The sequence below is a fragment of the Mauremys mutica genome, chromosome 5 (genome assembly GCF_020497125.1).
Source record: "Mauremys mutica isolate MM-2020 ecotype Southern chromosome 5, ASM2049712v1, whole genome shotgun sequence".
Lineage (NCBI taxonomy): Eukaryota > Metazoa > Chordata > Testudines > Geoemydidae > Mauremys > Mauremys mutica.
Window position 1 is genome coordinate 124,061,952 of NC_059076.1, and position 12,190 is coordinate 124,074,141.

The 12,190-nt window shown below is 46.5% G+C and overlaps 1 protein-coding gene across 2 annotated transcripts in view; it reads right to left on the reverse strand.

Annotated features, from left to right (window-relative positions):
* RNF4 (ring finger protein 4) overlaps nt 1–12,190 on the reverse strand; it is a 41,406-nt gene that overhangs the window by 14,356 nt on the left and 14,860 nt on the right. Inside the window, exons 1-4 of one of the 2 annotated variants that reach the window (XM_045018925.1) lie at nt 5,407–5,570; nt 4,746–4,866; nt 3,570–3,649; nt 747–756 (exon numbers count right to left, since the gene is read on the reverse strand). In XM_045018925.1, coding sequence (XP_044874860.1) covers nt 747–756; nt 3,570–3,649; nt 4,746–4,866; nt 5,407–5,466 — 271 coding nt within the window. In that variant the 5' untranslated portion in view covers nt 5,467–5,570. Of the gene's footprint in view, nt 1–746; nt 757–3,569; nt 3,650–4,745; nt 4,867–5,406; nt 5,571–12,190 lie in introns of those variants that run through there. The other variant, XM_045018926.1, reaches the window with a different exon arrangement.

Below are 12,190 nucleotides of genomic sequence, written 5' to 3' on the forward strand. Positions count from 1 at the left end.
AAGACAGTTCTGTGGAAAATATAATTTGATCAAGTAACTGAAAACTATCACAATACCTGTGAACCAGGGAAGTGAAGTAAGATTGCACAGACAATTGTAATTTTGGCATTTCCTGACTTTGCAACCTTAATGTTCTTTTAAGTTTTGTGTATGTAATATATGGAGTCTTGGAATGATCATTTCTCTGTAAAGACCTCAGTAGAAACCCATAGTAGTGTCCCACCACATATACAGAAGCCAAGGGATTGTGAAGTCCAATTGGAGGGAGCATTTGAGATTTTGGCAAAGTTCTGCTTTATTGCAGACCAACAAATTAGACTTTGTATCTTCAAGTTTATTATACTTTCTCAAACTACATCCACTACCATGTGTGATAAAAGTGTTGAGAATTGTATCAAGGGACAATGACCACATTGGGGTTATTTCATGAAATAAGTGCTGATACGGCACATTCAATCTTCAGATGCTGTATTAAATAGTGGTATAAACCCAGGGAGCATTTCCTTTGCATGAGTGTGTTGATTACTAGTAATTAAAAGCAATAAATTTGATTTGGTTTCACTGACAAGTTTAGTTTGACACTGTAAGCAATATATCTATCTGAAGATGAACGAGTGAGACAATTTTAAAGGGAGGCTAGTGGAAAGCATATTCTTGCTAGCAAGGTGTGCACATACCATACAATGCATTACAAAATGGTCACAATTCTGTTATCAGCTGGGAATACATGAAATAGGACTACTCACCTTCAACAATCTTGTATTAACATGAGGGAGAGAAGAGAAAAAAACAATTAAACTTTGTTGTGCATATATATGTATTATGGACAAACATCTTATGTTCATTTTATTTGTTTGTAGCTGTATAAGCAGAGCCAGGAGACATGAGGCAGAGCAATAATCATGTGTATTGCTGGAAACACATCACCAACTCTGCAAGTCAAGCTAATGGTGTTGGTCATGCACCTTCATGGAAGATAAGTCACAACAGGATTTTACGTTAACAGTTCATCATGGTACTACAGTAACAGATGCAAGCCATCATTTAAAATCAGTACTGTAGTTTGTTTAAGTTGCAATTCTCAGTCAACATTAGGATAAAAGGTCGACAAATTTAGAACTCCTTCAAAAAGGATCATTTTCCTTAGACGATTTGCGTGGGATTTTCAGAACTACTGTATATACTCGATCATAAGCCAGTTTGTTTATAAGCTGACTCCCCCAAGATGGATAAGTAAAAATGGAAAACTTTTATAACCTGTTCATAAGTCAACCCTGTAATTCAAGGGTCAGAAAACTTTGGCTCCTGGGCGATCAGGATATGCCGCTGGCCGGCCGAGATGCTTTGTTTACCTAGAGCATCTGCAGGCAGAGGTGTAAACCTAAGGAAACAGTGTCCCAGCTGCTTATCCTGACCGGCTGGGACAGCAACTGGTGGGGATTTTTGGGGGGGGGGGGCAAAGAAGGGGGCAAGAGAAGCTGGGAGTCAGGGGAGTAACCTCTGTGACCACCCCCCACAACCCCACCCCTAGCTCAGGACCCCCACACTCTCCGCAACCCATCCCTTCCCACCTTATCTCTGACCTGGCTGGAGCTGCTCTGGCAGGCTGGGCAGCACGGCCGCAGCCTGCTCTGGCGGGCCAGACCAGGCAGCACGGCCGCAGCACATTCCAGCAGCTGGGCCAGGTAGCATGGCCGCAGAGGGTTCCGGCGGCGTGGTCACAGCCTGCTCTGGGGGGGTGGGGCTGAACGGCACAGCTGCAGCCTGCCAGCCCTGGAGCTGCACCTGTTTCCGAGGCTGGGGGAAGAGCAGCTTGGCCAGAAGTGGCTAGACTCTGGCCCTGCCTCTTCCCTTCTGGCTGTGCTGCCTCTCCTTGCTCTCTCTGTTGGGGGGAGGGGCTATGTCCCACCTCTCCCTCTCTATACCCGTTCATAAGCCGACCCCCTTCTCTGGTGCTTCCCTTTTTTACTAAAAAAAAAAAAAAAAAAAAAATTCAGCTTATGAATGAGTATATATGCTACTTCATTGACCTATGTACTTCTCTTGAAGTCAAGAGGAACTTTACCACTTACATCAATAGGAGCAGAAATAGGACAATGCTGAGTACTTTTGAAAATCCTACCCTTGTATTTTGTTCATCTGATGGCATTTTTTTCTGTGCAGTTTGGCTGCATCTATAGTGTACTATACAGGGCTGCCCAGAGGATTCAAAGGGCCTGGGGTCTTCGGCGGTGGGGGCCCCCCCTGCCACCGAATTGCCGCCGAAGACCCGGAGCGGAAGAAGCTTCGGGGGCCGGGGCCCCGCGAGAGTTTTCCGCCCCCCCCCCCTCCCGAGTGAAGGACCCTGCTCCAGGGGCCCTGAAAAAACTCTCGTAGGGGCCCCTGTGGGGCCTGGGGCAAATTGCCCCACTTGCCCCCCCCGAGTGGCTCTGGTACTGTAACAAGTGTTTCTCAGTATTCAATTAAAACTGAATGCTGTATCATGAAACGGCTTCTGTGCAATTGTTACTGAATTTTGGGCTTTAATACTTCTGTTGCAGTAAACTTTTTCCATATCTATATAGGTGAGCTTTTGTCTGTCGCATCATACTACAAAAAAAAAAAATATATGGTCAATTTAAAAAAAAAATAATAAAAGCCATAAAGTTCAGAATATGGACTAAAACTGACACCTCAAAAATGGCATATTTTCAAAAGTGATGAACGTCTAGTTAATGCATGTTCACAAGTCAGGACACTTGTGTAGGTGTCAGAATAAGGACCAATGAGCTGAACTTTACAAATCCATTTTAAAGTTTTGGTCTGCCTCCTCTTTTCATTATGTTCTCAATTCTTGTCAAAATATATCCATTTTGTTTGATGCACATATCTTGAAACAATGATAGTAGAAAATCCATTTCAGTAAAATAATTATTCATCAACATCTTAAACCCATAACCTTCCACATTTCTTTACTGAAAGCATGTTATCAATATGTCCTTTCAGAAAGTCCTGACTATCCTCCACACGTGCCTGACACAGTAGGGAAGCACGTTTCCTCTAAGTGTTACTTTCAATCTAACACTGGCAGTACTCCGTTATCGATTAGGAACATGCACTGACGGCGGTGATTTAGAACTGTGTGTTCAAGAACAAGAAATGGGCAGTTTTCAGTTATTTAGAACCCTTAAAAAGAGAAAAGCTGCATGACCTCAAAGGGCTACCATATGCTATCATTTAAACACAGATGAAATCTGTGCTTAAAGATGGACATCACTGTCTCTAGTTTACATTTTTACATGACATTTCACCAAGATACTTCTCAAAGAGTGCACTGGTATAATCCCAGAAAATTTCCCTGTAACAGGTTCTAGTGTCCAAGGCTGTGGGAGATGCTATTGTTTAGCAAATAATGGCTGCCGGGTTTACCTACACCGTCAATGCATTACCTTTATCCAGGCCATTTTGATAACATGGTCTGGGATATCTAGCTGTGGCTTTAGTTGCCTTCCAAGTTCTAACCTCTAAGAAGCACAGCATTAACCTCATTTGAGCAGAGTATTTGGATAAGTGCACCAATAGCTACTTACCACAACAGAATCATTGTGAGTTAGATCAACTACTACAGGTTCAGAAGATTCACATGTGAGATCTACTACTTCTTCACCAGCTTAAAAATACAATGATAAGAGTCAAGATCATGCATGTAGAGCTGTATAAACACCTGCCATTCCACAACAAAGGTTCAGGCATGAACTTTTAGAATGCTACCATTTACTAAATGCTGATAGTTTGTGTTCCCTCTCCACCCCTCTCCTTTAAGGCAGACACTGAACACATCTCTCAGGCTCTCGGCCCTCACTAAAATGCTAGGAGAGTTAATGCTACTATTGTGTGTTTTGATTTGCAGCAATAGAAAAAACTGCAGCAGTTGTTCTCGCCTCCCACCCCGTGCACATACTTCATTTTCTTAAACTTTGTGTGATAACTTGTGTGAGGTAAGTATCAATATCACTGGATGTATTACTTTAATACGGGGGAGGGATAGCTCAGTGGTTTGAGCACTGGCCTGCTAAACCCATGGTTACGGAGTTCAATCCTTAAGGGGGCCATTTAGGGATCTGGGGCAAAAAATTTATCTGGGGATTGATCCTGCTTTGAGCAGGGGGTTGGACTAGATGACCTCCTGAGGTCCCTTCCAACCCTGATATTCTGTGAATGTTATCATGGAGGTCTTAGACTTCAATCTCTTACCCAGCAGCCTAAATTTGGTCTCCAGGACTTCTCTCTGCTATCCTTCCCTACGTCATAGATACATTCAGAAGGCAAAGAAAAAGCCTTTACATTCCTAACCCTGTTGTGCTACTTTTTTTGAGAAACAAGTTGTCTGAAGGCCTTTATCTTGAAGAGCCTAAAGCCTGAATAATAGCACGGCAAATTTCTACCCATCCTCTAAACTGTTTAGGATTAGGAAGTTAGATGAACACCAATGTTCTGTACTGGCTATCCTTCAACGAGCTTTCCCCACCCCTCCCACCCTTTAAGAACTGGATTCTGAAGCTTTACTTTGATACCTGTACAAGTACATCTGAACAGCAGGAGGCAGGAGTGGGGGGGGGGTGTGGGGCGGGAAGATAGGGGGACTGCAGGCAGAAGGGGTGGGTAGCGCCCCCCCAACCCATAATCTGCCTCTGCATGTGAACTGGGCTCCCAACACTCCAGAAGCAAATTTTTTTCCATTATTTATTATTATTTTAAAAGCTTACCACTTTCTTCAAGTTCTATTGGCTCTGCTTCTGAAGCCATTTCTGTAGCTGAAGCTACCAGTCTGTTTCGTTTTCGAGTTTGCCTAGAATTGATGGCTCCTCCACGACGTTTTCTTTGCATCTAAGAGAAAAAATAATGTTTGTTTTTTAAAGCTAGTATTAATGCAGACCTGATCTTTAGAGACAGAATGTTTTTAATTGTTGCCAACTGAAAGACTAAAGCATACATGTTTTTGTACGGATTCATTCCAAACTCTGAATTGGAAATGCCAAAGTAAAGGCATCACCACAATGCATCTTACCAGTTGGGCCAGGCAGGAAAGGTGCTCTCTGTGATCACTGGTGATCAAGAGGGCTATTTCATGATTACATCAACTGTTAGATTCAAACTGACTACTTCTGTTTTTGTCCAAACTAACTGGACTATTCCCAACGTTAAGGGTTTTGTTTTTTTTTGAATACTAACAATAGCTAGAGACATCAATCAGGACAGAATATGGGATTACATGGCATCTTAATTTACTTGTATTACAATCTCTATTTTCTCCAGGTTGTTCAGACCACACATTATGATTTGAAATGGCACAAGTGGCTACAAGTCTAAAAATGATAAAGAACGAGATAATCAGTTATGCATTTACTTCATTAAGAAAATACTTACTGTGCTCATGGTGTTTCTTGAATATAAAATACAGAAAAAAGTAAGAGGTACAGATACCATAAAATAAACTGCAAGGAGGCTACAATTTTCAATGCCTTATATTTCTTTAGGAAGTATACAATTAAAAGTCCAGATTTTTCAGTATCTTAGAATCTTGCTCTTCCAAACCTATAAAGAAAAGGAGAGAGAAGATTACCTACCTGTAATTCTTGCTCTCTTAAGTACAGCCATCTCTGCCGATTCCCATTTTTGAGTCAACACTTCCTGCATGAGACTAGTCAGGAACTCCCATAGTTTAAGATTTGAGCCTCTGAGCCATCCAAAGGTATGTCTCAAACACTTACTATGCTGTCCTACTCCCAACACCTACAATCCAATGTCAGTTTATTATTGTATTGGGAAAGAACCTAAAAGCCCAAATGAGGTTTCATTCTAAAGAAGAAGTGGTAACTCTTAGGCCTGGTCTACACTAGGACTTTAATTCGAATTTAGCAGCGTTAATTCGAATTAACCGTGCACCCGTCCACACCAGGAAGCCATTTAATTCGACATAGAGGGCTCTTTAGTTCGAATTCTGTACTCCTCCCCGACGAGGGGAGTAGCGCTAAATTCGACATGGCTATGTCGAATTAGGCTAGGTGTGGATGCAAATCGAACTTAGTAGCTCTGGGAGCTATCCCACAGTGCACCACTCTGTTGACGCTCTGGACAGCAGTCCGAGCTTGGATGTTCTGACCAGCCACACAGGAAAAGCCCCGGGAAAATTTGAATTCCTTTTCCTGTCTGGACAGTTTGAATCTCATTTCGTGGTTGGACATCGGGGCGAGCTCAGCAGCACTGGCAGCGATGCAGAGCTCTCCAGCAGAGGAGTTCATGTAATCTCTGAATAGAAAGAGGGACCCAGCATAGAGTGACCGGGAAGTCTTGGATCTGATCAGTGCGTGGGGCGAGGAGTCTGTGCTTTCGGTGCTGCACTCCAAAAAACGGAATGCAAAGACCTACGGGAAGGTCTCCAAAGCCATGAGAGACAGAGGATACAGGCGGGACGCAACGCAGCGCCGCGTGAAATCAAGGACCCCAGACAAGGCTACCAAAAAAATCAAAGCGGCAAACAGACGCTACGGAGCCTGCCACCACTGCCCCACCAGTGACCGTGGACTCTGACGATGGGACAGTGTCGACGGCCAGTTCCTCGGCGATGTTCGCGGACGGGGGAAGATGAGGAAGGGTTTGTGGAGGATGAGGCAGGCGACAGTGCTTACAACGCTGGTTTCCCCGACAGCCAGGATCTCTTCATCACCCTCACGGAGATCCCCTACCAACCCTCCCCGGCTGTTAACCCGGACCCTGAATCAGGGGAAGGAGCAGTCGATAAGTGCTTTAAACATGTAAACTTTTATTCTTAATATAACAGGAATCTGAAGTATGTGTAAAGGAGGTCTCTATATATATGGGGATAGAACAGAAATCATCCAGGGAGATCTCCACGAAGCTCTCCAGGAGGAAATCGAAAAGCCTCCGCAGGAGGTTCCTGGGGAGAGCTGCCTTACTGGGTGCTCTGTGGTAGCACAATTTTCCGCGCCAGGCTTTATTGAGGCTTTCTGGGAGCATTGCCTCCATAATACTGGCAGCATAGGCCCCTGCTTTGTGCGGGCTTTCACGCAGCATGCGCTCTCTATCTCCTTCAGTGACCCTCCTCAGGGCGATCTCGCTCGGCGACTCCTGCATCTAATTAGGAAAATTACCGTAATGTTACGCCTGGTCCAAAGTATTTTTTAAAAAATCTCCGGACAGACGGCGTAGCAGAGAGTCAGCACGCTGCTGCATGACAAGCGTAACGGAAAGCCAAAGAATCAAATGGACAGTCACGGGGGGGGGGGGGAGGAGACTGAGGACGCAAGCTATCCCACAGTTCCCGCTGTGTCTGAAAATCATTTGCATTCAGGGTCCGCGGTGGTTCAGGGCATAGCTCGTCAAAGTACAGCCACCCCCCACCCCCAGAAGGAAAAGGGAAAGAAATCATCTCTTGACTCTTGTAAATGTCACCCTATGTGTACTGAATGCTGCTGGTAGACACGATGCTGCGGCACGCTACGGTAGCATCCTCGCCCCCCCCGCCCCCGCCTCATGGGTGGCTGATGGTGCAAGACGACTGGTACCCGTCCTCATCATCAGTCTTGTGGCAGATGGTGTAGTGCAGTAGGTTTGCTACCCGTCCTCATCGTCAGCCCATAAGTAGATGGCCTGCTAACCGTCTTCATCATAGCTCCATCAGCCCCCGCCCTTCATGTGTAAAGAAAAGATTCTGTACTGCCTGGACTATCATAGCAGCTGGAGGCTGCCTTACCCTCATTCCATTTCCCTAACAAGTCACTGTTTCTTATTCCTGCATTCTTTATTACTTCAGCATACAAATGGGGGGACACTACAACAGTAGCCCAGGAAGGCTGGGGGAGGAGGGAAGCAACAGGTAGGGTTGTTGTAGGGGCACCCCCTGTGAATGGCATGCAGCTCGTCATTCCTGCGGGATCTGACACAGAGCGGCTGTGCTCTGTAGTTCTCTGATCAACTGTACTAGGGTTGCAGTGTCCCCATATTCTAGGCGGGACTGTTTCTATTTTTAGATACCATAAAGGAGGGATTGACTCGGGGAGTCATTCCCAGTTTTGTCTTTTGCGCCCCCGGCTGATCTCGGCCGGGGCACCTATGACAGCAGCAGAAGGTGTAGTGCAGTAGGACTGCTACCCGTCATCACCTTGCCAATTTACATTGGCGTGGTTGATGGTGCAATATGGCTGATAACCATCTCTGCTGTCATGCAAAAGCAAATGAATGCTGCTGTGTAGCGCTGCTGAATCGCCTCTGTCCGCAACATCTAGTACACATTCGGTGACAGTGACAAAAGGCAAAACAGGCTCCATGGTTGCCACGCTATGGCGTATGCCAGGGCAATCCAGGGAAAACAGGCTCGAAATGATTGTCTGGCGTTGCTTTCCCGGAGGAAGGAGTGACTGACTACTTTACCCAGAACCACCCGCGACAATGAAATTTGCACCATCAGGCACTGGGATCTCAACCCAGAAGTGCAAGGGTCGGGGGACACTGCGATGGGGTAGAACAGGGGCAGAGTTTATGCTTTCAGGATTGCCTGCTGCAGGAGTGCGGACGAGATAGGTGCTGTGCATGGTGTTGTTCACAGACACAGACTAGACTGTGTTCATTGTTCGCAAAAATGTATCTTTGCAAGGAATTCACTCCCTTTTTCCCATCACACAGCTTCGACTGTCTCCAGACCTGCCACAGCATCCCCCTCACAGAGGCTGGCAAAGATTAGGCGGCGAAAGAAAAAGACACGGGACGAGATGATCGCTGAAGTTATGGGGTGCTCCCGAGCCGAGGCGGACGAGCAGAGCCAATGGAGGGAGACCCTCTCTCTGTACCAGCGCTCACACAGCGAACAGGAGGAGAGATGGCGTGAGGAAGACAAGCAGGCGACTCAAACGCTGCTTGGACTAATGAGGGAGCAAACGGACACGCTCCGGTGCCTTGTGGATGTTCTGCAGGACCGCAGCCAGGAGGACAGAGCCCCCCCTGCAGTGTATCTGCAACTGCCCTCCCCCGCAACAAAGTCCCATACCTCCCATCACCCAAAGTAACCATAAGGAGTGGAGCCAGGGGCCGTGAAAAAACTGTCACTGCACCCCAGCAGAGTGCTCAAGTACCCAAAAGCTCTCATACCGTAATTTTTGAGAATTCCTTCCCTTCCTGACTCACCCAAGCCCCAATCCCAGTTACATCCCCTGACTGTCTGGTTAATTATTAAAAATACTTTGCTGTTAATTACTGTTTCCGTCATGCTTTTTTACACAATGCTGTGTTTGAAGGGGGTGGGTGGGTGGGTGGGGAAGGGGGTAGGGTATTGCATAGGACAGTCACCTTTAGCAGGGTACAGAGACGGGGGCAGGATCAGCAGCAGGTCACACACACAGTGCAGTCAGTAGGCACCCTGGTCGGTATGGGAGGTGGTTTGCAGGTTCTGTGTGGGTGGGGGGGGGTACGTGACTTTGTAGCGGGGGAGGGGGGTTACAGAGCTCATGCAACGGTCCCTGTCCTGGACCACAGAGCCACGCAGCAGAGGAATCTGTATCCGTCCTCCCCCGCCAAAAGGCCACATAGCCCCCGCACACAGAGTCCCAAAAAGGAGGGATGGCAGGCTCCGTTGAAACATCCAGTCCGGCACTGCAGACCGCTCTGGGAGCAGGAGCCTGTCATTCCTCGAGTTTAGAGGCGGTCTTTACATCACCGCACACCCTACCCAGCACAGTCTGCGTCCCAGTTTCAACCCTGTAACACAAAGTCATCAATAAAGAAACCTTTGTAAAGTTACAGTGGAACATGTATTTTATTTTTAAACGTGTGTTGGAAGTGGGGGAAGCGGGGTGGACGGGGTATGTAACTGCAGATGCTAGTCAACAGTAACTTGGTAAAGAAACAGGGGCAGCTTCAGCTTCTCTGTAAAGAAACTGAACAGTCACAGGTCACGCTGCTCGCTGGTACTTGCAGAGTTCCTTGTCGCTGTGCAAGGCGCCTGCATAGGGCTTCACAAGCCAGGGCATTAGCGGGTAGGCTGGGTCCCCGAGGATCACTATAGGCATCTGCACATCCCCAAGAGTTATTTTGTGGTCCGGGAAGAAACTACCTTCCTGCAGGCGTCTAAACAGACCACAGTTCCTGAAAACACGCGCGTCATGAACTTTGCCTGGCCACCCGACATTGATGTTGGTAGAATGTCCCCCATGGTCCACCAGTGCTCGCAGCACCATTGAAAAGTAGCCCTATTTCTCAGCAGCTGACTGTGGAAGAGGTGGAGGATACGGTGCGAGGAGTTGACAACGGCCATAACTGCAGCGGGCTCCGTGCTCACAGTGCTGTGGCGCCCGCGCTGTCACTGAGCAGAAAAGTGCACGAACAGATTGCCCGCAGGCGCTTTCAGGGAGGGAGGGAGGGCGTGATTGACGGTTCAATGATGACAGTTACCCAAAACCACCCTCGACACATTTTTTCCCCCAGCAGGCATTGGGGGCTCTACCCAGCATTCCAATGGGCAGCGGGGACTGCGGGAACTGTGGGATAGCTTCCCACAGTGCACCGCTTCCAAAGTCGACGCTGGTCCCGTTACTGTGGACTCACACATTCGAATTAGTGTATTTAGTGTGGATACACAAATTCAACTTCATAAGGTCGATTCCACAAATTCGACTTAAGTTGATTCGAAATAGTCTTGTAGTGTAGACATACCCTTAGAAGGAGCCAATTATGTGTGCATACAAAATTACAGAACCACCAAACTTGAGGGAGGAGTCAGGGTTGGGGACTGTTAATCCAAAACTGTCCATCTTCAGCGAGCAAGAATTACAGACAAGTAATTCTCTTTTCTCCAGGAGATACCCATCTCCAGATTCAAATATATGGAAACTGAATAGCTACACATGGGTGTCTCTAAAACAAATGGAACCCAGAAGTTGGAGCTTACAGAAGGTAAGAGAATGAACAGCCTGACTTCAAACATGAAAATAGTAGCATTTCTTTTTTAGTGGAAAGGATAAAATCTCTTTCCATGCTTTAAAACCACCACCTGAGAAGCAAGCAGGGTGGCTAAACCTCCTGGTTAAAAAAAGAAAAACAAAAAGGTGGACAGAGATGTTTAACAGACTGCTGGCTAAGACATTTGGGCATCCCTAGATAGGGGAATAGATTCCATAACAGAAGCTAAAATTATCTCAACTTAGATGTGTGTCTTGATGTCAGAACTAAGCAATGCTTTTGTCTGTAAAGATGACATGGCTGCTCTGCCTGTCTCTGGCATGAAGGGGTCTGAACTTAGCTGCCAAAGTTGTTCTGCCCCAAAATGTCCTTATTGCTTAACAGCAGTTCAGCTATTGTGCTTGTAGTAAGAAGTGAATCTACTGCATTACTGTCAAATGAAATGAGCTAAACTGACACTAATCTGCACCAGATTAAGCTCAGTAACCTTGATTCTGGTCCTTGAAGGCCCTAATTGATTCAGACTGCCTTGGAGGCTGTATGATGAGCATAGAGGAGCTCAGGAATGCTTTTAGGCATGCTGCAGGACATGGTGAGTTGCATCTGGATCAGACGGCACATCCTAGCCCAGGGGTTCTCAAACTGGGAGTCGGGACCCCCAGGAGGTCATGAGGTTATTACATGGGGGGGGGGTCGCGAACTGTCACGCTCCACCCCAAACCCTGCTTTGCCTCCAGCATTTATAATGGTGTTAAATATATATAAAAAAAGTGTTTTTAATGCATAGGAAGGAGGTTGCAATCAGAGGCTTGCTGTGTGAAAGGGGTCACCAGTACAAAAGTCTGAGAACCCCTGTCCTAGCCAACTCAACAATATGTAACTACAGGGTATCATCCAGCTACAGACTACTTCTTCAGGCCACTAGGTTATCTTCCATCAGATGGTCCATCAAATGACCAAAACAAAGGTGGCAAGGGAGGAGAGAAAGAACAAAAACGTGCTTGCAGCATCAATGATCCACCAAGACAGACTGACAAGCTCTCCAGACCAGAATGTTCATTAGACAAGATGCAATTGCAATACAAAATTCCTGAAAGTAGTTCCGAGGGACCCAGTGTGTCATGGCCATACTTCTATATCTAGTTGAGATGAGTCCATCTTGTATGCTGAAAAAGCATCTTCTACACCCCTTAAAGATGAGGGATAAGCAAAGCAACTGGGATGACGAGAGGAGAACAGC